This window comes from Cervus elaphus, chromosome 22 (genome assembly GCF_910594005.1).
Source record: "Cervus elaphus chromosome 22, mCerEla1.1, whole genome shotgun sequence".
Classification (NCBI taxonomy): domain Eukaryota; kingdom Metazoa; phylum Chordata; class Mammalia; order Artiodactyla; family Cervidae; genus Cervus; species Cervus elaphus.
The window spans coordinates 30787490-30813802 of NC_057836.1; the positions used below are offsets into that span (position 1 = coordinate 30787490).

General features: G+C 39.2%; 1 protein-coding gene across 3 annotated transcripts in view; it reads right to left on the bottom strand.

Moving 5' to 3' along the window:
• Positions 1 to 26313, bottom strand: part of GYS2 (glycogen synthase 2) — a 60973-nt gene that overhangs the window by 13934 nt on the left and 20726 nt on the right. For all 3 annotated transcript variants that reach the window (XM_043882311.1, XM_043882309.1, XM_043882310.1), the window contains 7 exons: positions 24639 to 24783; positions 17731 to 17848; positions 17426 to 17546; positions 13910 to 14016; positions 12683 to 12742; positions 9873 to 9951; positions 8556 to 8669 (listed from right to left, as the gene is read on the bottom strand). In XM_043882311.1, coding sequence (XP_043738246.1) covers positions 8556 to 8669; positions 9873 to 9951; positions 12683 to 12742; positions 13910 to 14016; positions 17426 to 17546; positions 17731 to 17848; positions 24639 to 24783 — 744 coding nt within the window. The remainder of the gene's footprint in view (positions 1 to 8555; positions 8670 to 9872; positions 9952 to 12682; positions 12743 to 13909; positions 14017 to 17425; positions 17547 to 17730; positions 17849 to 24638; positions 24784 to 26313) is intronic.

Sequence of the window (26313 nt, forward strand, 5' to 3'; positions counted from 1 at the left end):
TTCAAGTCCAAAGCCCACTGTACCCTGTTGGCAAATATCAGCAAAGAGGGATTTGAAAGGCATTATGCCTGCTTTGGCATTTCCAAACTTAGGAAAACTTGTTCTCTCCAAAGCCCATTTTGAAACATGAAAACATCATGGCTCATTCATTTTGTTCCTAGCTAAAGAGAATAACAGCACAACTAAAATAAGAACACAGCTGTTCTACATCCTAAAACAGCCAATGGCAGAAGCCCAGGGCAGAGGAGGGGATGTCAGAGGTCAGCCCAAGGTCACAGGGAGGATTAAATGAGATCCTGTGTGCAAAGCCCCCCAGCAGAGCAGCTGGTTCACAGCAAGACCTGGATCAGTCAGCATACAACAAAAACTTGTCAGGCTGTATTTATCCTGGGAAGGAAGCAAGGTCCCCAGAAGTTAATTTGCTTTCACAGCGGGCAGCACAGGGTCGAGATCTGAAATCTACAGTCTAGACTTTTCTCACTATGCCTCGAACCTGAGGCAGGATCGATGATAAACTCAGATTCAAAATTATCTGCAATGCTTCTTGAATCAAACAGTTACATTAATATAAAAAACTTGTCAATTCAGTTGGAGAGTTAAGAATCACTCTATAGCTGTCTATAAACATGCAGGTAATCCAATAGATACTCATACTGTCAAACTTTTAAAGGACACTATTAATGAAATAAAATACAAAATTCTGAATTGACCAAAGTTTATCTCAGTGCTTTGAATGTATATTGTTAGAAAGAGCTATTCTTTAGAAAACAAACTTACAGTTACCAGGAGCTAAGGCGGGGAGGGATAAATGTAGAGATGTAGATTGACACTAACACACTACTATATTAAAAAATAGGCTTCCCTGGTGGCTCAAATGGTAAACAATCTGCCTGCAATGCAGGAGACTCAGGTTCAATCCCTGGATCAGGAAGATCACCTGGAGAAGGGAATGGCGACCCACTCCAGTATTCTTGCCTGGGAAATGCCATGGACAGAGGAGCCTGGAGGGCTACAGTCCATGGGATAGCAAAGAGCTGGGCACAACTGAGCGACTAACACTTCCACTTTCATATATAAAATAGATAACAAGTAAGTACCTATTCTATAGCACAGGGACCCTACTCAATATTCTGTAATGACCTATATGGGGAAAGTAATTTTTTAAAAAGAGCTGCATGTATAACTGATTCAGTTGGCTGTTTAGCAGAAACAAATACAACATTGTAAATCAGCTATACTCCAATAAAAATTTAAAACAGATAAAAAGAGGCTATTCTTTTATTTCTTTTCTGTGTGTTTGTCTTATATTAAACAGTGAATATCTGAACATGTTCATGAGCTTAACTGCATAAACATGATTTGTATGAGAAGCCTGCTAAACAAGGCACCTATGATTTATTTAGGGCTTCCCCGGTGGCTCAGCAGTCAAGAATCTGCCTGCCAATAGAGGAGACGTGGGTTCAATCCCTGGGTTGGGAAGATTCCCTGCAGAGGAAATGGCAACCCACTTCACTATTCCTGCCTGGGAAATCCCATGGACAGAGGAGACTAGAGGGCTACAGTACATAGGGTAGCAAAGAGTCAGACACGACTGAGGGACTAAACAACAACAACCTCTTCTTTCCATTTCGCTTTCTTCCTTGTGTCTCGCTGCACCTCTCTGCCTGCTCTTGCTTTCCACTTCTTTATCATACACAAGTATTTCTGTCAATAAATGTTTTCATAACTACTCTTGTTTCGGTATCTGCTTTTCAGAGGACAAAAATTGAGAAAACAGATGAGACACGATCATCAGCTCAAAAAAACCCACAGTCTCTGGAGAAATGGACACATTAAATTAAAATATATAGAATTCAGTGTGATAACTCCTATAATTGCAGAAGATACAGACAAGGAAACAATTGTTCTTTCTGGAGTAGGTAAATGTGTATTAAGGAAAAGTGTAAGAAAGAGATGACTTCTAGGTTGGATTCCAAAAAAGAATTGTTCAAATAACAGAAATAAGATTATTTCAGAGGGAAAAAAATATCAGCGATTACATAGAAGTATGAAAGTATTTCACATGTTTAGGAAATAAGTTACTTGTCCATTCCTGGGAATTGCTTCACTGTTATCAATCTTTTTTAAAAACATCAATCTGTATTTATTGTACTTAATAAGTGTCAAGCACAGATAGATCATCAGAGGAAGAGTTAAAAGTTTAGATATGGATGTGACATGAAGTCAAATCCCACTGGCCTCCAAAATCAAATCCCCTGTAGGTTCTCAGTCCCTTTGCCAGATCCCCGGGTTGGGAAGTCTGTTGTGGGTCTTAGAACTTTCTTAACAGTGTGAGAATTTCTTTGGTATAATTGTTCTGCAGTTTGTGGGTTGTCTGCTTGATGGCTCTATGGTGGGGCTAATGGCGACCTTCTCTAAAAGGGCTTATGCCACACACCGTGTGACATAGGTCTGTTTCACCCAGAGCCCCTGCCCCTGTGGCAGGCCACTGCTGACCCATACCTCTGCAGGAGACACTCAAACACTCAAAGACAGGTCTGGCTCGGTCTCTGTGGGGTCTCTGGCTCCTGGTGTGCTCAAGGTTTTGGTTGGGCCCTCCAAGTGTCTCTGGCAGGTATGGGATTTGATTCTAAATGCAATTTCACCCCTCCTACCATCTTGCTGGGGCTTCTCCTTTGCCCTTGGATGTGGGGTATCTTTTTTTGGTGAGATCCAACATTCTCCTGTCGATAGTTGTTCAGCAGCGAGTTGCAATTTTGGAGTTCTCACAGGAGGAGATGAGCACACATCCTTCTACTCCACCATCTTGCTTCCCCCCAAAAAAATACCCCCAGGGGATTTGATTTTGGAGGCCAGTGGGATTTGATTACAGCACTTACACAGGACCAGGGAAACAGACTCTTGGAGGGCACAAACAAAGCCTTGTGCACATCAGCAGCCAGGAGAAAGAAAAAGTGTCCCCACAAGAGATTGAGCCAGACTTGCCTGCGAGCGTCCAGGAGTCTCTGGTAGAGCCATGGGTTGACAGTGGCCTGCTGCAGGGTCGGGGCACTGAATGCAGCAGTGCATATGCACAAGTCCTTTTCAAAGAGGTTGCCATTATCTTCATTACACTACCATAGTTTGACCTCAGTCAAACAACGGGGAAGGAACATAGCCCCACCCATCAAAAGAAAACTGGAATAAAGATTTACTGAGCATGGCCCCATCCATCAGAACAAGACCCAGATTCCCCCACAGTCAGTCTCTCCCATCAGGAAGCTTCCATAAACCTCTTATCCTTATCCACCAGAGGGCAGACAGAATGAAAACCATAATCAGAGAAAAGTAACCAAACTGATCACATGGACCACAGCCTGTCTGTGTAGGGCATGAAACTACGAGCCATGCCGCGTAGGGCAACTCAAGACAGACGGGTCATAGGGGAGAGTTCTGACAAAATGTGGTCCACTGGAGAAAGGAATGGCAAACCACTTAAGTACTCTTGCCTTGAGAACCTCATGAACACTGTGAAAAAGCAAAAATATAGGACACTGAAAGATGGACTCCCCAGGTCTGTAGGTGCCAAATATGCCACTGGAGATCAGTGGAGAAATAACTGATCTGATAAGAGACAGAGCCAGAGCGAAACCACCACCCAGCTCTGGATGTGACTGGTGATGGAAGCAAAGTCGGATGCTGTAAAGAGCAATATTGCATAGGAACCTGAATGTTAGGTTCATGAATCAAGGTAAATTGGAAGTGGTCAAACAGGAGATGGCAAGAGTGAACATTGACATTTTAGGAATCAGTGAACTAAAATGGACTGGAACGGGCGAATTTAATTCAGATGACCATTATACCTATGCTACTGTGGGCAAGAATCCCTTGGAAGAAATGGAGCAGCCCTCATAGTCAACAAAAGTAGTCCTAAATGCAGTACTTGGGTGCAATCTCAAAAATGACAGAACTATCTTTGTTCATTTCCAAGGCAAACCATTCAATATCACGGTAATCCAAGTCTATGCTCCAACCACCAGCGTTGAAGAAGCTGAAGTTGAACTGTTCTATGAAGACCTAGAAGACTTTCTATTTTTTTTTTTCATTTATTTTTATTAGTTGGAGGCTAATTACTTCACAATATTGTAGTGGTTTTTGCCATACATTGACATGAATCAGCCATGGATTTACATGTGTTCCCCATCCTGAACCCCCCTCCCACCTCCCTCCCCAAGGACCTAGAAGACTTTCTAGAACTAACACCAAAAAAAGATGTCCCCTTCATCATAGGGGACTGGAATACAAAAGTAGGAAGTCAAGAGATACCTGGAGTAACAGGCGATTTTGGCCTTGGAGTACAGAATGAAGCAGGGCAAAGGTGAACAGAGTTTTGCCAAGAGAACCATGGGTCATAGCAAACATCCTCTTCCAACAACACAAGAGACAACTCTACACGTGGATATTACCAGATGGTCAACACTGAAATCAGACTAATTATATTCTTTGAAGCTGAAGATGCAGAGGCTCTATACTGTCAGCAAAATCAAGGCTGGGAGCTGACTGTGACTCAGATCATGAACTCCTTATTGTCAAATTCAGACTTAAATTGAAGAAAGTAGGGAAAACCACTAGACCATTCAGGTATGACCTAAACCATATCCCTTACGATTATACAGTGGAAGTGACAAATAGATTCAAGGGATTAGATTTGATAGACAGAGTGCCTGAAGAACTATGGACAGAGGTTTGTGACATTGTACAGGAGGCACTGAGAAAGACTTTCTTATTTCTCCTTGCTATTCTTCGGAGCTCTGCATTCAAATGGGTATATCTTCCCTTTTCTCCTTTGCTTTTTGCTTCCCTTTTCACAGCTATTTCTAAGGCCTCCTCAGATAGTCATTTTGCTTTTTTGCATTTCTTTTTCTTGGGGATGGTCTTGATTCCTATCTCTTGTACAATGTCATGAACCTCCATCCATAATTCATCACGCACTCTATCAGATCTAGTCCCTTAAATCTATTTCTCACTTCCACTGTATAGTCATAAGGGATTTGACTTACGTCATACCTGAATGGTCTAGAGGTTTTCTCCACTTTCTTCAATTTCAGTCTGAATTTGGCAATAAGGAGTTCATGCTCTGAGCCACAGTCAGCTCCCAGTCTTGTTTTTGCTGACTGTATAGAGCTTCTCCATCTTTGGCTGCAAAGAATATAATCAATCTGATTTCAGTGTCAGGCTTCAGCAATACGTGAACCATGAACTTCCAGATGTTCAAGCTGGTTTTAGAAAAGGCAGAGGAACCAGAGATCAAATTGCCAACATCCGCTGGATCATCGAAAAAGCAAGAGAGTTCCAGAAAAATATCTATTTCTGCTTTATTGACTATGCCAAAGCCTTTGACTGTGTGGATCACAATAAACTGTGGAAAATTCTTAGCTGGGAATACCAGACCACTTTACCTGCCTCCTGAGAAATCTATATGCAGTTCAGGAAGCAACAGTTAGAACCGAACATAGAACAACGGACTGGTTCTAAATTGAGAAGGGAGTAATGTCAAGGCTGTATATTGTCACCCTGCTTATTTAACTTATATGCAGAATACATCATGAGAAATACTAGGCTGGATGAAGCACAAGCTGGAATCAATACTGCCGGGAGAAACAGCAATAACCTCAGATAGGCAGATGACACCACCCTTATGGCAGGGGGCAAAGAAGAACTAAACAGCCTCTTGATGTAAGTGAAAGAGGAGAGTGAAAAAGTTGGCTTAAAACTCAGCATTCAAAAAGCTAAGACCATGGCATCCTGTCCCATCACTCCATGGCAAATAGCTGGAGAAACAATGGAAACAGTGACAGAGTTTATTTTTTTCAGCTCCAAAATCACTGCAGATGGTGACTGCAGCCATTAAGTTAAAAGACACTTGTTTATTTGAAAAACAGCTATTACCAACCTAGAGAGCATATTAAAAAGTAAACATATTACTTTGCCAACAAAGGTCCATCTAATCTAAGCTACGATTTTTTCAGTAGTCATTTATGGATATGAGAGTTGGATGATAAGGAAAGCTGAGTATTGAAGAACTGATGCTTTTGAACTGTGGTGTTGGAGGACTCATGGACTGCAAGGAGATCCAACCAGTCAATCCTAAAGGTAATCAGTCCTGAATATTCATTGGAGGGACTGATGCTGAGGCTGAAACTCCAATACTTTGGCCACATGATGCAAAGAACTGACTCATTGGAAAAGACCCTGATGCTGGGAAAGACTGAAAGCAGGAGGAGAAGGGGATGATGGAGGATGAGATGTTTGGATGGCATCACCGACTCAGTGGACATGAGTTTGAGCAAACTCCAGGAGACGGTGATGAACAGGGAAGCCTGGTGTGCTGCAGACTATGGGGTCACAAAGAGTTGAACACGACTGAGTGACTGAACTGAACTGTGGCATGAAATGTTCTGAGAAAAGCAGAAATCAAAGGGGAAATAAGATGTTTTCTTGCTCCCACTATTTTCCTTCCAAAACACAAAAAACTGAGAAGGACCAGTCTGGAATAAACTACATGAGAATGATGACAAGTGTGTGTTGACTTACTCTGTGGATAGAATCCTGCTGAAAAAATGTAAAGAGTGATGCAGTCTTGCAGCAAGAGTCCTGCATTTCCAGGAGAAACTGTGCAGCCTGGCTCTTATATGTGTGCTATGTGTTGAAAATTTGGAAATTCACAAACACAAATGAGAAATAAAAAATCACTCATATTTCTATAGCACAGGGCAATATACATATACATGTGGGTCTATGTGTAGATTGTTTGAAATGAAGGAGTTAACACAATATGGAGCATTTTATAAACAGCATGGATCATTTAATGCTGTACTATTAGCTCTTTCTACTATTATTAAAATTTCTCCTGACTTGATCTCTGATATATTTATCTTTTTCTTTCTTTCCCTAATCTTTCATCTTTTAATCCTCTCTTGAGGTTCTCTTGGGTCAATATTCTCTTCATTCATTCCACCTAGTCTTCCAACATAGCAAGGTCATCATTCCTTGGCCTCCACTACTGCCCACATGCCAATAGCTTCCCTCACAACTGTCCTTATAAACCCCAGACTTGTGTTTTCTAAGTACCTCTTAAGCATCCTAACTTGAATATTCCATATGTAACTCAATCTATAAAAAATTGAACTTCATTTGAGATATGACCCTGAAACCAACTTCTTTTAAAGCTTTTCCTTAGGTTCTAGAAAGTGTGGGTTACATCCTGAAGCCTTGCCTTCTGCCTCTTCCTCACTCTGCGCCCACTGGTCACTTAAGTATGGTCTTTTTCTGCAGGCAACCATTCCTTCCATTGTTCCATCCTCTCTGGAACTTTGGAGAAGGCCTTTGGAAGTGGCCCTTGGTATTTCTCACCTGGACTGTTGCAGTAGGTTCTTAACTTTTCTCCATGACATCCACTGATGCCTATGTCAACAATTGAGTGCAGGATGAGAAATACATTTAAGAATAGACTGTATTTTCCCAAGAGACTTTACAGAGAAGAGTAGAAAAACGTTTAAAAACATCAAGAAGGGGTAGAGTTAGGGCAAAGCTTGTTTTTTCATGTGGAAAAATTTCAGAAAGATTTGTAAACAGCAAGGGAAAGAGCTAGTAAGCCTACAATATAGAAAAGGGTAAACAGGGTGCATTTCCTAAGAATGTGGGAGGAAATAAGATCCCAGTAAAACTCTTACAATCTGAAGGAAAAGAAGTAAGAATAAGTCAAAATCTATGTGAGGCCAGTATGAAGGGACTGTGAAGGAGTTTAGAATTCATATCATCTGCTAAAGGCAAAAGAAAGAAGGGACATTGGGACCTTCCTTTCAAAAAGATTGGTAAATTCTTAGGACAACTTGACCTTGAATGCTGGTGGATAGAAGTGAGTAGGAATAGGCTATGATCTGTTGACACATTTACCCTTGTCTCCCACACCTAACCCCATGCCTAGAACGTAACACACCCTCAGTAAACATCATGGAGATTAAGCTCCATTGCAGCAGAAACAAGATCTTATTCAACACTGTGCTTCATCACTGGAGAAACTCAGAGTCAAAAGAACAAATTAGTCTACAGGAAATTATATAAAACCATCATTAGCCACATTCTCTGAAACTAGAAGCTTCTCATACTACACTCTTAAATTGAACTTTATGAGGAAGAAACAAAGACTATTTATGTTAATCTCCAAGATTCATTCATTAAACAATTCTTAGACCATATGTGTTTCATTAAAAATGAGGCCATTTCCTGATGCTTGCTGACAGTATTTGACAATGAAAATGAAAGCAACATTACAACTCAAAGCCATAAATAGTCTGCAATTATTTTTAAGAATGATACCAATATAGCAGTTTTTAATTGCTCAAGACAGGAAACAATTAATTTTCTTTGGAAGTATCATTTACAATATTTCTGATGGAAGTATCATTTACAATATTTCTGATAGATGTTAAAACAAACAAGGGATGCTTCTAATAAATTCTCAAAAACCTGTCCTCTATGATTTTGAAATGTCCCGCGTAAACAATGAGTTTTACCTTGACTCTGTCTGTGCGGCTATTGAAGAGCCCGATACGTCTAATGGTGCTGAGGATGGGATCGGTGGAATCATCAATCATGTTGTGAGTGGTCACCGGGGGCAAAGACTGCCGCTGAAGGAGCAGAGGGAAGAAAATGTCAGTTCAGGAAAAGAATTACTAAGTGTGACTAATTTCAACAATAGGTCATCAGTGATATGTCATCCAACCTTTATGCCTTTATGGTCTGAGATGCCACTAAAGGGGATGAGGGATTGTCTGTATATTTCATAGGAAGATAACAGGTTAAAGAACTTCCTTCTATACTCTGAACACATGATGCTTTTGTTCACCAGCAGCCACGCTATGGAAAGCCTAGACTTCTTGAAGCCTCCTGAGACTTACAGTTAGTCCCCAACATACGAACCTTCAAGTTGGGAATTTTCAAAAAGATACAAAAGCACATTCCATCAGCATCAGATGTGTGTGAAACTCCAGCTTGCCCTCCGTCTCCTATTGCTGGTGGTCCTTCAGCTCTACCACCTCTGCTACCTCCTCCAGTCAGTAACTCTTCTTGCCTGCTCATTTGATGCCAGCCCCCGTATGCCAGCTGTTGTTGGACTGTCCTACTGTACTTTCCAAGGTACTGTATTGTGAGATTAAAAATGTTTATTTTTTGTGTTTGTTTTTATGTGTTATTAGTGTGAAAAGTATCGTAAACCTATTACAGTACTGTACTATATAGCCAATTATATTAGCTGGGTACCTAGACTAACTTCGTTGGACTTACGAACAAAATGGACTTAGGAGCATGCTCTCAGAATGTTAGCTCATTCATATGTAGGGGACTGACTGTATTTGCAATAAAAATGGAACTCCAGGTGAGCTACTCTGCTGATTCCCACTAAGGGGCTGTTCTCCGATGCCTCCCTGTTAATGACAAGATGGCTATACATGGCTAACACAATTATCTTTTTAACAATTCCACTCGACTGAGAAACATTCACCTTTTCTCTAGAGTGACTCCAAAGTCTAAGCTTTTTGAAAACTTTAGGCACTTTTTTTGTCATTGCAATATACATAGTTCTTCAACTGACATATAGGTTCCAAATGAATTTTTTAAGTAGATATGAAGACAAGTTCCATGACATTTGTTTATAGGAGGCTTGAAAAACACTGGTGAAAGAGAACTCACAAAGGTGTCCCTTAGGTGAATACCCGAGGATGACTTTTCTAGCTCTCAGGTTTAAAAATTTCCCAAATTAGCCCATTTCAAAAAATTAAGATAAATAGACTTTAACAGTTATGGGAAGTAATGGGCATTTTTTCCTTTATTACCTGAGTTGAAAAGATAGCTCTTTTCATAATTGTCAGATCATCTCGATCCAAGATATTGTTCATGTCAGGAATTTCTCCTCTGTAGGGAAAATAGTTTTAAAAATCAAAATAAAAACAGTTATACAGCATACTAACACATATATATGGAATTTAGAAAGATGGTAATGATAACCCTATATGCAAAACAGAAAAAGAGACACAGAAATACAGAACAGACTTTTGAACTCTGTGGGAGAATGTGAGGGTGGGATGTTTCAAAAGAACAGCATGTATACTATCTATGGTGAAACAGATCACCAGCCCAGGTGGGATGCATGAGACAAGTGCTCGGGCCTGGTGCACTGGGAAGACCCAGAGGAGTCGGGTGAAGAGGGAGGTGGGAGGGGGGATCGGGATGGGGAATAAGTGTAAATCTATGGCTGATTCATATCAATGTATGACAAAACCCACTGAAATGTTGTGAAGTAATTAGCCTCCAACTAATAAAAAAATTAAAAAAAATAAAAAAAATAAAATAAAATAAAAACAGTTAGCACTAACCGACTGCTTCCTATGCGTCAAACACCATTTCAAGCAATTTAAAAATAAATGCCAAACATACATAGTTTCCTGATGAAGCTCACAGACAAATTCCAAAGGGCAAGGAAGTTTGATAAAAGAATACCATTGCTAGCATAAAAGAAAATTGAAATTATTTTTTAAAGCATTACTGTTGATGACCAGGAGGATACTTTCATAATATTTTGCCTACTTTAACAATTATAGGAAGTGAGTGCTATGTTCTACAGTGGCCATAACATTTCCATCTGTAAGTTGATATTTTAAAAAATTATGTATTTATTTTTGGCTGTGCTGGGTCTTTGCTGCTGTGTGGGCTTTTCTCTTAGTTTCAGCGAGTGGTGGCTACTCTAGTTGCAGTGCATGGGATTCTCACTGTGGTGAGCTTCTCAATGTATACTAATGTATGCATTAAGTAATGTATATTACTTAAGTAAATGTTAGTTAACATTAACTAATATGTTCATTAATAAATATATGTTGATATGTCAGTATATATTTTGACTTGAAATCTTCTGCAGCTTCAAATTGACATGTTAACTCTAAATGAGAATTCCATTGAAGGAGACCCTATCTGCGGGCTTCCTCAACACCTTAGCAGGTAAAGAAACCATCTGCAATGCAGGAAACGGGTTCAATTCCTAGATTGGGAAGATCCCCTGGAGGAGGCAATGGCACCCTTCTCCAGTATTCTTGCCAGAAAAATCCCATTTTCAGGACAGAGAAGCCTGGTGGGCTACATACAGTCCAGTGTTGCAAAGAGTCAGACATGATTGAGTGACTAAGTTCACACACAGATAACTTACCCACGTATTTAACTATGTTCTCATTTGTACAACCTGTCTACAAATATTTGTCAGATGAAGGATTAAACAAAGCCTGCTCATATGATGCAACATATCTTCAGTTCCATTCAGTCGCTCAGTCGTGTCCGACTCTGCAACCCCATGGACTGCAGCACACCAGGTCTCCCTGTCCATCACCAACTCCCAGAGCCTACTCAAACTCATGTCCATTGCGTCAGTGATGCCACCCAACCACCTCATCCTCTGTCATCCCCTTCTCCTCATGCCTTCAATCTTTCCCAATATCAGGGTCTTTTCAAATAAGTCACCTCTTCGCATCAGGTGGCCAAAGTATTGGAGTTTCAGCTTCAGCATCAGTCCTTCCAATGAACACCCAGGACTGATCTCCTGTAGGATGGACTGGTTGGATCTTCTTGCAGTCCAAGGGACTCTCAAGAGTCTTCTCCAACACCACAGTTCAAAAGCATCAATTCTTTGGCACTCAGCTTTCTTTACAATCCAACTCTCACATCCATACATGACCACTGGAAAAACCATAGCCTTGACTAGATGAACCTTTGTTGGCAAAATAATGTCTCTGCTTTTTAATATGCTGTCTAGGTTGGTCATAACTTTTCTTCCAAAGAGCAAGTGTCTTTTAATTTCATGGCTGCAGTCACCATCTGCAGTGATTTTGGAGCCCCAAAAATAAAGTCTGCCACTATTTCCACTGTTTCTCCATCTATTTGCCATGAAGTGATGGAACTGGATGCCATGATCTTAGTTTTCTGAATGTTGAGCTTTAAGCCAACTTTTTCACTCTCCTCTTTCACTTTCATCAAGAAGCTCTTTAGTTCTTCTTTGCTTTCTGCCATAAGGGTGGTGTCATCTGCGTATCTGAGGTTATTGATACTTCTCCCGACAATCTTGATTCCAGCTTGTGCTTCCTCCAGCCTGGCATTTCACATGATGTACTCTGCATATAAGTTAAATAAGCAGCATGACGATATACAGCCTTGACATACTCCTTTTCCTATTTGGAACCAGTCTGTTGTTCCACGTCCAGTTTTAACTGTTGCTTCTTGACCTGCATACAGATTTCTCAGGAGGCAGGTAAGGTGATCTGGTATTCCCATCTCTAAGAATTTTTCACAGTTTGTTGTGACCTACCCAGTCAAAGGCTTTGGCATAGTCAATAAAGCAAAAGTAGATGTTTTTCTGGAACTCTCTCGCTTTTTCTATGATCCAGCGGATGTTGGCAATTTGATCTCTGTTTCCTCTGCCTTTTCTAAATCCAGCTTGAACATCTGGAAGTTCAGGGTTCAGGTACTGTTGAAGCCTGGCATGGAAAATCTTCAATGGCTATTAATTCTTTTATATTTGGAACAAAATTAGTATAGTGTCTAAATACGTGTCTCAATAGTGAAGCCCTAAACGTTTGAGTGGTTTAGTGTTCCAAGCTCCTACCTTAATAGCGCATCATACAGTTTCTTTCCAAACTTTTCCTTCACAGAATGTGCAGTGTCCCTGTATGAACAGAAAGATATACAACTCAAACAATGTCACCGTTTTAAGTCTTTCTTTCCATGATGGTGTTCTGTCAGTGCATTCTTTGAAACTTCAGGTCTCTTTTATATCACCTCTTTTGTTCTTTTCTTATTTGCCAATTTGGCCTGAGTTAACACCTCTAGGCAACTGAACACCCTGACCAGTGCGGGGTGTGTAACTTTCTTTGGCTTGATGATAATCAGGAGAAGCTTGGGGGAAGGGAAAGGGAGTGTAGGGAGGTATGCATATAATATGAGGAATTTGTTTATAAGAAATGGAACATTCTTGCCATATCAGTAAACAAGGATGTCACAGTCATCAGCAATTGTAGCCCCTGGTGTGAGATGGTGAGCCCTAAGGAAACTCAGAAAGGAGAAGAATACCTGCCATCTAGCAGCCATCAGACTGCAGTCACTACCTACTGTGAGTCCCAAGGGAGCTCAAAATGTGAAAAACACTACAAACTAGCCGCAGATAGGTGACGTTTCTATCAGAGGAATGTTTTCAGTGAGTCCAGACTCCTGCATCTTCCCATACAGAGAAACGCACTAAGTTCCTTAACTGGGGATATCTGATTTTCTTTAATTAGCAATAATCTTTTGATGTTCAAACTACCTGCCCTTTGTTGCAGAACTTCTATATAACCTGGCTCCTCTCCTGGCCTCCTCAGAGCAGTTCTCTCAGGGTTACTTGAGATGCTGTCTCCCGGGCTCAAAGTTCTAAATATTCCCAGCAAATAAAACATAACTCTCAATTTTTAGGTTGCAACTATTTTTTAAGTCAACATTTATAATTGTTGAGTCTGGCCTATGGGGAAGAGGGGGAGCACGATACTAATTTCATTACTTCAGCATATGTTTTAACATTTCCATAATAAATTTTTTTAAAATCTGAGCCATCTTTAAAGATTTCTACAAAGGCCTTATCCCTCCATAGTAGCTCATTCCAACATTTTTATATGAACACAGTTTTATAGACATGACAAAATTTAACAAAGGAACGCAATGAGAAGAGAACCAAGTAGTATGTAAGCTATTATAACCTTAAGGGGAAAAAATAGTTCAAAGAAATAGATCAGAAATTATGCACTTAAAAAAAATCCCTTTACACCTATTGCTTGAGAATATTTACAAGATGTGAGGTTACCATAGCTGTTTGCGTACTGCCTGGCCTTTCAGGGTTTCCACATTGAAATTATTTGTCTTGGCAGGCATAATGAAAAACACCACCACGGTGACGTCACTTTTATGCATCTAATGAGGGGTTAGAAAACACAACAGTCAACTATCAAAGATAAAATAAACCACGTGACAGCTGGACCTTAAACTGTGGCAAAGAGTGCTTTGAAACATCTTGAGGGAATAAGAATACTTATTTATAACTGACAAAGAAATTATACACCACTGTCTTGAAGCTTCTTCAGAAAATTTAAATATGACATTCAACTAAGATCTGACAATTAACAATTAAAAATCCACACAGAATAATTTGGTGGCATCCATCATCTAAAATATATAGCAATTGCTACTGATATCACTGTGGTTTTCTGTTGTTAAAAAATTACATAAAAGATAACACAAATGTTAAAATTCCAGATTGGAAAGTTAATGAGGATTTCACTTGGGTTTATGTCTTATAGCTAATTTACATGGATTTGCACAAACAGATTATTACATTTTTCTGTTAAATGTCTTGATTCTCATGATGTTGTATTTTGTTTTTTTTCCAGCCATAAAGGAACCAGAATGGGGACTCAGAACTTTTGGTGTAGCAGTTACTGTGTTGGGTGCTTTAAACACATAACTTAACCCAAGCCTAACTATCACTTTCCTCATTGATTTCAAAAGAGAGGCACAGGAGTTTTGATTATTCTTCTGAGCTCCTATCACAGGTTATTGGCAAACCTGGGAGTCAAACTAGTGTTTTGTTTTGTTATTTTAAACTAGTGTTTTTTGACTCTACAATCTGTTTACTTTTCCTATTCCAAAAACACTATTGACCTGAAGTTTCTCAGAAAGAAATGACATGCCAAACAGCAGTGGGAATGATAGTGTAAACTTACTTAAGACTGTGTACTGATGAATGCTTTTATATTCTGAAATGACTGACTCTTGAATGTGGGGCACTATCATCTAACCTATGGTCTCAGCCCTCTGGAACCTTATATTCTATTCAAAATATCTATAGGAACCATAAAATAGGAAACACCCCAGGAATAAGCAATGTGCTTTTATTGAAGACTAAATGTACTATAAGGAAAGAAAATGTCTTATTTTGATTTCTCCAAGGATCATAATTATCTTTGATGTCTAGAATAAGAGAAATTCACTTTTTCTTCACATCTAAAAATAAAGTGAATATTTAATAAATGTATGGATAAATTAATAATGTCTCTAGACATGCTACATTTTTATATAGTTGTGAGTCCATCTATAAAGCTTGTTAAATAGATACATATCAGAAAATACTGTGAAATAAGTATTTTTCTCATGTTTATTCTTGAATAATCTTTCTGATCTTCAATCCTATTTTATAAGCATGGATGTTTATTAATGTGATTTTAGTAATCTCCTAAAATACTTGGTACAGTGTATATGTTTAGTCTGTCAATCATGTTTGATTCTTTGCCATCTTTTGGACTGTAGACTACTAGCTTCCTCTGTTCATGGGATTTCCCAGGCAAGAATACTGGAGTGGGTTGCCATTTCCTTCTCCAGGGGATCTTCCGGACCCAGGGATCAAACCTGCAACTCCTGTCTCTCCTGCGTTTCAGGCAGATTCTTTACCCTCTGAGCCATCCAGGAATATCTGGACTAAGACAGTGATAAATCTATGTCCAAGAAATAAAAACTGAACAGGAGAGTTACATAGAGCTCAGGAAAATTTAGATTATCTCAGCATCTCAGTAAAATTAGACTTCTATACTGACCTCTTCTATTTTCCTTATGTATTCTATATTTTTCTATGATGTGACAAGAATATAAGCTGATAACTTTCATCAATATCTATGATGCAGTACTTCTGTTGGCACAGGTTTTATTGCTGGATTAGTTCAGAATCTATTTTAAGAATACGCCTGCCAATGCAAGAAACACAAGAGACGTGAGTTTGATCCCTGGGTTGGGAAGCTCCTCTGGAGAAGGAAAGAGTAAACCACTCCAGTATTCTTGTCTGGTGGAGCCCAGCAGGCTACAGTCCATGGGGTCACAAAGAGTCAGACATGATTGAACATGCACACACAACAACAGTTCAGAATCTATTTTAAGATTCTGAGCAAACCTAACCTATTGAGCAAAAAATCATTCCATATTGGGAGTGGGAAACTCCTCTATGTTTCTGTGTGGTGGGGCCTCTCCTAGTGGCATGGTTTGAGGCTTTCGGATTTCAGAGTCGAGGCATGGCTAGTGAGCTGGGAGAGGAATAGAGTTTGTGTGTGTCTGCCCCATTCTACAAGGGCAACTGCTTGGCTGTCAGTCACATTGCACATGTTTTTCTGAAGGCTTCTGGTTGGAGGGGATGGATATGATCAGGGCTGTCTGTGCTCAGATGTGTAATACCACAAAGTTTAATACCAAGGTCCAATATTGGGAAGCCTTTTAATGCCATGCAACCAAGCCATATTTCCCATTAGGGTATTTTTTACAATTAATTTTTATTGGAGTATAGTTGCTTTACAATGTTGCATTAGTTTCTACTGTATAGCAAAGTGAATTAGCCATACATACACATACATCTTCTCTCTTCCTTACCATTCAGGTCACCACAGTGTATTAAGTCTATCAATTTAAAAAAAGGCAAGGTTTTGTTCTCTTTACTCTCTGTTTGCTTGATTTCTCTGTATCTTTCGATCATTTACAAACTCTTGGGGGATAGGTGGGAAAGAGGATGCTATACAGTCAGCTTAAAACATGGCACATATATAACATAGAAAGGAAGAGAATGTAAAACATGAATATATACACTTACATATATGTATCACTGAATCAGGGCTTCCCAGGTGGCACTGGTGTAAAGAACCTGCCTGGCAATGCAGGAGACACAAGAGATGTGGGTTTGATCCCTGGGTCGGGAAGATCCCTAGAGAAGGGCATGGCAACCCACTCCAGTGTTCTTGCCTGGAGAATCCCATGGATTGAGGAGCCTGGTGGGCTACAGTCCACAGGCTCACAGAGTTGGACATGACTGAAGCGACTGAGCACACATAACTATATCACTTGGCCATACACCTGAAACTAACACAGCTTTGTAAATCAACTATATATCAGTAGAATTTTTAAAAATTTTTAAATTAAGATAAAATATTCTTTGGGGTGCATTTCCAAAAAAAATTTGCTTCTATGATTCTTAAAAAAAAAAAAAAAAAAAAAAAGCCATACTATTATATTGGCTATATACCCAATATAACATGATAAGTTTGTAGCTCTCTTTAAAAAATACCTGACATTCTAGACAAATACACGAGCAAAGAGTGTGGCAATCATATTTATCATTTTAAATATGAACTTGAAAGACCAAAGGCATTTAAAAAATAAAGCTAACATTTTAAGTCTTCAAAATCAAATATTTTTTTTGAAAACCATTTAAGAAGCCAGGAAGTTCTTTACTTTCCACAGAAGACAGTCCTCTATAAAAGCACCGTTTAGTGTTCTAGAGCATTCTTACCCTCAGCAGGAAATTTAATCTGGATAAGGATTCTAAGAAGATGTCAGCTCCTTTGTTTGAAAACTCATACCTCCCAGCAATGAAGAGGAACAATGTTTTTTCAAGATCAAAGTCCAGATGACTAAAACAAAACAAAACAGTTTCTAATGAAAGAAAGCAACAGCAACAAAATGTACACATGAATTCTGTGAAAGTACAAAGGGGACTGGGAAGGATAAACATTTACTTTAACAACCCTTTTCTCTAACCCCAGATCCCTAACATCACAGGACAATTTTTTTTTTTTTAAATAAAGAAAAGCATACCCATAGAAGTGACCTCGAACAAATTCTTGGATCCTGGCCTTGTACATAGCATGGAGATTTTGAAACTCATGTACAGCTGAAAATTTCTTAACATTCAAGCCATTTGGAGTAACTACATCTGGAAAAGCAAAGTAAAATCCTCATGGAAAAATCTCTTTTGAGAGAGGGTAGCATTGCAAAAACAACAGTATTTTGCTAGAGAAGACTCTTGAGAGTCCCTTGGGCAGCAAGGAAACCAAATCAGTCCGTCCTAAAGGAAATCAGCCCTGAATATTCATTGGAAGGACTGATGCTGAAACTGAAACTCCAATACTTTGGCCATCTGATGTGAAGAGTCCACTCACTGGAAAAGACCCTGATGTTGGGAAAGATTGAAGACAGGATGAGAAGGAGGAGGCAGAGGATCAGATGGCTGAATGGCATCACCAACTCAATGGACACGAGTTTGTGTAAGCTTTGGGAGCTGGTCATGGACAGGGAGGCCTAAAGTGCTGCAGTCCATGGGCTCACAAAGAGTTGGACACTACTTAGCAACTGAACAACAACAACAAGTTAGGTGTCTATTAACATTTCTAGTTTCTGACTATCATAGAATTGGAAGTTTATAAAAATCCACAATGAACCACTGAAATAGATAATCAGGAGGATCTGACTGAAATAGCATTGAGTAATGGGTATTACATAATAGACCAATAGCAAAAATAGTCATTGTTAAGAGTTTTCAGTTACTGATCACTTACTATGCATTAGGTACTGCTCTAAACGCCTTGCCGTGTAACTCATTTAATCCCTTCAACACCCCGTGGAGCGAGGTGATATTTCAGAGGCAGAAACTGAGACACAGAGTAGTTATAGAATCTGTCCCAGAACACATGAGTAGAGTCCATGCTGTCTGTCCCCACCTGTTTTATCTTTAACTGTGCTATGTGCTAAACTACCTCTGTTTTTGTTTTAATTTTTATTGGAGTAAAGTGGCTTTACAGTGTTAATGTTAGTTTCTACTGTACAGCAAAGTGAATCAGCTGTATGTGTATCTATATCACCTGTTTTTTGGATTTCTTTCCCATTTAGATCACCACACAGCACTGAGTAGAGTCCATGTGATATACAGTAGGTTCCCATTAGTTATCTATTGTATACGTGCATGCATGCTAAATCACTTCAGTCCTGTCCAGCTCTTTGCTACCCAGTGGACTAGCCCATCAGGCTCTTCTGTCCGTGGGATTCTCCAGGCACGAATACTGGAGTGGGTTGCCATGCCCTCCTCCAAGGGATCTTCCTAGCCCAGAGATCAAACCCAGGTCTCTAATGTTTCCTGCACTGACCAGTGGGTTCTTTACCATTAGGGCTACCTGGGAAGTCCATCTATTTTATAAATAGTCACATAAATATGTCAATCCCAATCTCCCAATTCATCCCATCCTCCCCTTTCCCCCTTGGTATCCATATGTTTTTTTCTCTATGTCTGGGTCTCTATTTCTCTTTCGTAAATAAAATTATCTATACCAATTTGTTTAGACTTCACATAGGTGTGCTAATCTATGGTATTTGTTTTTCTCTTTCTGACTTACTTCACTCCATATGACAGCCTCTAAGTCCGTCCATGTTAAACTACCTCTTGTCATTTTATTTTAGTCAAATGTGTGAAGAGTGTTCTGTCCATAAGGAACATTGGAAAAGTAGCCCTTTATTCCAACACATAACTGATTCTTTCTGCCTAAAAGATTTTGTTGCTTGAGTAGGGAGACGATTTTGATTTTTCAGAATATTGGTCTTTGTCAAGAAAGATAAAGACTGCTCAGAATACATGATGGAAATCACCTACTGAGTTGAATTCATGGATTATTTTATTTAGAAGCAGTAAAAACAATAGAAATAAAAAATTAGCACATTGCAATACAGATTTTTCAAAGGAGATCTGAGCTATAATGACAAGAATGTAATCATTTTGAAGGATATTTTATATAGTAAACAGGCTATTCCCTTGAAATGGCTCCATAAAAATCAATCCAGGCTTCTTGGTCATTTCTTGTGAAAAATTAAAAAAGAACTTCTGTTTTTATGATTTTTTTTTTTTTACTAATTATTCGGGCATTTGCTACATTCATTTCCATATCTTGCCACAGCAAAGTTAATTTTAGGTTACCAAGGTTTCCAATAAAAGCCCTCATGCGAATAATTCCTAGATGAACCATATAGCGTGATCAGGATAGCAGACAACCCCCTCCTACAATATATCTCTTTCTATAAGTTTTATCCCTGGTAGCTCAGCTGGTAAAGAATCCACCTGCTACAAAGGAGACCCCGGTTCGATTCCTGGGTCGGGAAGATCTCCTGGAGTCTACCCACTCCAGTATTCCTGGTCTTGCCGGTGGCTCAGATGGTAAAGAATTCCCCTACAATGCAGGAGACCTGGTTTCGATCCCTGGGTTGGGAAGATCCCCAAGAGAAGGAAACTCCAGTATTCTTGCCTGGAGAATCCCTTGGACAGAGGAGCCAGGCAGGCCCCAGACTACGGGGTCACAAAAAGACAGACACGACTGAGCAACTTTCACTTTCACTACTATCGTTGATGAATATTCATTGCTGTGGTATCTAACACTCCAGGAAAAAGAGAAAAAGAGAGAAATGTTTTATTATTGGTAGAGATTTGCCTATCTTCGTGGGCTTCCATGATGGCACAGATGGTAAAGAATCTGCCTGAAATGCAGGAAACCTGGGTTCAGTCCCTGGGTCGGGAAGATCCCCTTGAGAAAGGAATGGCTACCCACTCCAGTATTCTTGCCTGGAGAATTCCATGGACAGAGGAGCCTGGCACGCTATAGTCTATGGGGTCACAAAGACTCAGACATGACAGCTACTGAGCACTCATGCATATATTGATATATAATAAATATTTTAAAATATATATTAAAGATGAAATAAAATCTCTTGCTTGGCTTTTGGAGCAGGGAACATTTTAGATTGCAAGCAGCTTAAGCATGGAACTCACAGAATTGTAATAGTCTAAGAAAGTAACTTTTTTTAAAACCACTTAAAATTGGTTTTACTCATGTGTCAACAATGGTGCTATGCATTCACAGAAATTTTAACATTTAATTTTTTAAATAACCTCTGAGGTAGGTATTATTATTTTCTATCAAAGTGAGCTGTGACTATGAGTGCCCAGTCACTCAGTCGTGTCCGATTCTTTGCAGTCCCATGAGCTGCAGCCCATCAGGCTCCTCTGTCCATGGGATTTCTGAGGCAATTACCCTGGAGTGGGCTGCCATGTCCTTCTCCCGAGGATTGTCCCAACCCAGGGATAAAGCCTTTGTCTCCTGTGTCTCCTGTATTGGCAGGCAGATTCTTTACCACTAGTGCCACCTGGGAAGCCCCAAATGAGATATCAGGGACTCATTATTTCCTATTTCTTTTTCTCCCTCTTGGATGCAAAGGCATCCCCATATAGATGAAACTTTGAGTCTCATCTGGTGTTCCCTCAAATTCCAGTTATCAAAAAGAACTTCTCTGAAACCCTATATAAAGGAAAAAAATACAAAAGCAAAATATGCCCATCACCTCCACTCCCTTACCTGCTTTACTTTTCTTCATGGCATTTATTACCCCAAACATGAAAAAGAAAGTGAAAGTCACGTCCAACTCTGTGACCCCATGGGTATAGTCCATGGAATTCTGTAGGCCAGAATATTGGAGTGGGCAGCCTTTCCTTTCTCCAAGGGATATTCCCAACCCAGGGATCAAACCCAGGTCTCCCACACTGCAGGCAAATTCTTTACCAGCTGAGCCACAAAGGTAGCCCATGAATACTGGAGTGGGTAGCCTATCCATTCTCTATCAGATCTTCCTGACCCAGGAATTGAACCGGGGTCTCCTGCATTGAATGCAAATTCTTTACCAACTGAACTATCAGGGAAGCCCTACCCCAAACATATCATATGTTTATTTGAATATCTGATTTACTGCCTACTTACTCCTCTTAGAATGTAAGCTTTATGAAAGTAGACATGTGTTTTCAGCCAGTTACTCATTCATATTGCTTGAAGCAGGGTTTAATAATTAATTGGTTGACTCATGATTAATTTGCATATGACATTATTGAAATGCTGCTCCATACTTGCAATTCGAGAATCTCCATACAGCTGGAAAGTCTAATTGCTCAGAAATTCTGAGCCAAAGATGAGTTATGATTCCTTGGGTATCTAAAATAGCATTGTTGAAACAACAAGGTCCTACTATATAGCACAGAGAACTATATTCAATATTCTGTGATAAACCATAATGGAACCGAATATGAAAAAGAATGTATATATGTATAACTGAATCACTTTGCTAAACAATGGAAATTAACACAGCATTGTAAATGAACTATACTTCAATAGAATAAATTAATAAGAGAAATAACAGGTCCAGCTGAGCAGCATCCAGATGGCAGCCCTCACAAGCTGTTGGCTTTGGAATAGTCACTTGACCTCTCTGTCCCTTGGGTTCCTCACCCATAGCAAGGAAAGATAATGATAGTTCTTATCTCTTCAGACTACTGTGATGATGAAATGAGACTATATATGTGGATAAAATACTAGAATGAGTCTAGCACACACCAAGCATTCAATAAAATTTTGTGTTTGATAATTCACTAAAAGTCTGTGGATTTTCCTGAGCCACAAAGCATCAGGGATTTCACAATTTCAATCAGGGCCAACAGGTGATTCCATGACTAGACAGAAATGTCGTAGATTATGGGGTTTATAGTTCTAGTAGAACCTCAAATTGAAGTTAGCAGAAATAGAGATGAGAATTTATGAAAAGCCTAATCCACACAAAATAATAATTGTCACTTTCTGAACTCTTACAATGGGCCAGGTGTGTATCTGAGTCCTTCCCATGTAGTAGCTCCTTTAATCATTGAGACAATTCTACATAAGAGATGATATCATCCTCATTATACAATCTGGGCAAAGAGGACTTAAGCAATATCCACAGTGTCTACAGCTAATAACATATATTCAACACAAAGTCATTCTTGCTACTGAATTCAGACAGTTTGGCAATAAGTCCACAGTTTTCACCACTACCTACAACAAACCCCCTAAGAAAATAAGGAGTTAAGAAAACAGTATATAGAGAAAGCGGGGTCCAGAACCTGATGATGGAGAATGTCTGCTTTTAAAAGACAGCAGTTAGTAGAGAAACTATTGAGACACTAGAAAAGAATATTTGAGAAACCTCAGAATGTGTAATGTCATGAAAATAAGGAATGATAGAGGTATCTGCCACCTTTAATTGCTAAAGAATGTCAAGGAACATAAAAAAATTACAGAATTGTGAACCTGGTGAGTTTTGAAAAAGCAATTTTAGATCAAGTGTTGGAGGTTGGAAGTTAAAGTTGAAGAGGCTCTAAGTGGAAAAACTATGGATTATTTTTGTAAAATACTTGATAGCAGGAGGAAGGATGAAATATGTAGACGTCTAAGATAGTAGTGGTTTTAAGAGAAATTTTTATTTCAGAATAGGAAAAAACAAAGCATTTCTGTAAGCACAGAAAAGGATACTGATGACAGGAAAAAAAAGTAAGATCCAAGAAACAAGTGAGCATATTGATGAAGCAAACTCCTACAAGAGACACGAGTGTGAGAAGCAAAGTGGACTCAAGAGCACCTTTGGAAAGAAAAAAGAATAGCACAGGATCTTTCGGCTGCCACTGTTCAAATTACTTGCTTCCTTTTTAATTATGTAGAACTTTGTAATGCTTTCTCTAGATGTTAAACTGGTATACAAAAGAAAGACTAATTAACTAGAGTTAAGACCACAGGAATTAAGCAAGGAAGATGTATTAATCAGGACTGTTTTGTTGCAAGTAAGAGAAATCTAGGCTTCCCTGGTAGCTCAGCTGGTGAAGAAACCGCCTGCAATGCAGGAGACCCTGGTTCGATTTCTGGGTTGGGAAGATCCCCTGGAAGAGGGCATGTCAACCCGCTCCCGTATTCTTGCCTGGAGAATCCCCATGGACAGAGAAGCCTGGTGGGCTACAGTCCGTGGGGTCACAAAGAGTCACACATGACTGAGTGACTAAGCGCAGCACAGGAGAAATCTACTAACACTGGTTTAAGTATTACAAGGAGGAATTAATAGGATCCTGGAGTGTCTGATGGCAGAGATGTAGCTGGGCCGCAGGAATTAATTTAAACCATGGTCTAAATCACTGTGGAGGATCTAGAGTTCACTCAATCTGTTTCTGCTTCTTAATTGTACTTCACTGTAGTTTATCTTTCTTTGCATCTTTACAGCTTCCAAGCTTCTATTATACAAGAGTATTCAAAGAAACTCATCTGTTTAGACTCATTATGAAAGCATTCTGATTGGGCCAACTTAAATCAGGAACCCACCTCTGGACCAATCAGCTATGGCCAGGTGACGGGGTCATGTTTTATGAACACACTGCTTGGCATTGCAACCTCTGCACTGTCTGGGGCTAGTTCCCTGAAAAACTTGCAAGAAAATCTTGCGAGAAGTAAAACAACAGGTTTCTACTAAACAGGACCAATGAGGCAATGTTCTAAGATGTAGGACTGGGGAAGTCACACACACATTTCTCATATTTTCTTGACATTCATTTTCTTAAAATAGAAAAGTCAACTCAGCTTGCTTCAACACAGGAAGTCATTATGACAACCCAGTTCAGAATTAGGGTATTTTAAACATAGACTATTCAACAAGCACAGATCGTTTACTATTATGTTCCAGATATAGCTTAGTGTTCAACAAAGCTACTGAAAATGAGAATTCAAATACGTATAAAGATTTGAGTAGTGATAGTGCAGTTTTCCTCTTATAATTATTTCATGAATTTTTGTTTAAAACAAAGCTATCACAGGTTGGTGACAAACTGAGGGATAATAATTAATTACCAGGTTTTCTCTTCAGCATGTGTTCTGCCTCTATGGCTGTAATTTCAGAAACTGTGGTGAAAACATGAGCACAATGGACGGAAGCGCGCTCCATGCAATACCGGTGATAAATCTGCCTTTCCCCAGCCTCTTTGTCTATGTTAAACTGTGAAAACAAAACAAACACACACACATAGACATTTGCTTACACCAGTCCTTCTACATAGGCAAAGCAAAATCACATATTTCTCACACTGTTTTTCCTTACAGCTATGTGGAATTTTATGACCACAAAAAAGAAGTGACAAATTTTTATTAAACCCATCACTGAAACACAAAGCTACTTATGCTTACAAAGAGTGCTCTTTACTTTAAGCTGGGGAGATATGCAATCATATTTGAAGACAGTGTGATATGAACACTGACCTTTTGTTGAAAGGATGAAGTTATAATATTGATATATAACTATATATTATGATTTTGTTCCTTAAAAATAACTAATAAAACCTGATGAATATTATTAGTTGTTTTTATTAATTGCTATATACTATGCTTTTAAGTATTTTGAAGTGAAATATTTGATGTGCTTGAAATATTCGCTATGCCTCTGTAATATTTTCTCTTTCACAAACATCAAAGCCTGCTCTTCTCCAGGAAACACGGTGGTTGAGCTTATCACAGATCACTGGTTTGCCCTTATTAGTCTACTATTAGGAGATCTCCCTGACCTCTTGACCTTTCTGAATTCCTTGGTGACTTTATTTTGAATATACATCTTATGTTTATAATTTGACCTTCAGGTTCAATTGACCTTTTTATAGGCGAGCTCTCCTTAGAACCATTGTTTTGCAAATGTTAAGTTTTGTTTAAAAGAACTTTCCTACACTCAAAACGCCTCTGAGATGGTGGTATAACTTTCTGCTCTCATTATCTGAGTAGTATTAATCATGTATTACAAATAGGCACAAAAATACACTCAGAAAAGTATGCAGTCTGTTGCATAGACTCCTAGAGCTTTTTTAAACTGGGGTAGGAGGTCAATTTTTCAACTTCCTAATGTTCCTGATAGTGAGACAAAACCCTAAAATGCTAAATTGATTTGACTGGCAATATAGACACCAAGTCTACAAAAGTCCTGACTGTATGTTACTCAAATGCTTGACCATGATTTTTTAATTTTAATTTTGTTACATTCTTTCCTTATTTATTTTTAAAATTTGCTTGATTTTAATTGGAGGGTAATTGCTTTACAATGTTATATTGGTTGCTTGACCACTACTATTGACAGGATGATATGAAAAACATAGCTACATTAATCTGAACTGATGAAAACTGGAAGAAAGAAGTCAAAACTGAATGATTTTTGGTCACAGAATAGGGCAGTCTTCTAAGATATGCAAACCCAACTGTTTGATCACCAAGGATCTACATTCCTGTTTTTGGTAACTCTGTCTTAACTGGACCCCCACAAAACTCCACCTATAACTCACTGCAGAATTACAGCAGATATCTGACCTTCGTTCACTTGGAGGATGGAGGAAGTGAGGCTCATAGTACAAGCGGATGCCTAGCATCCCTGTGGGGTACCTGCCACTCAGAGCTGTGTGAGGATCCCGGGTCCTCAAAGCATTTCCCAAGCAGCCCAACCTCAGGACCGCAGTGGCTGATGTCTTCCAGGCCTCTTTGGATCTTGGGT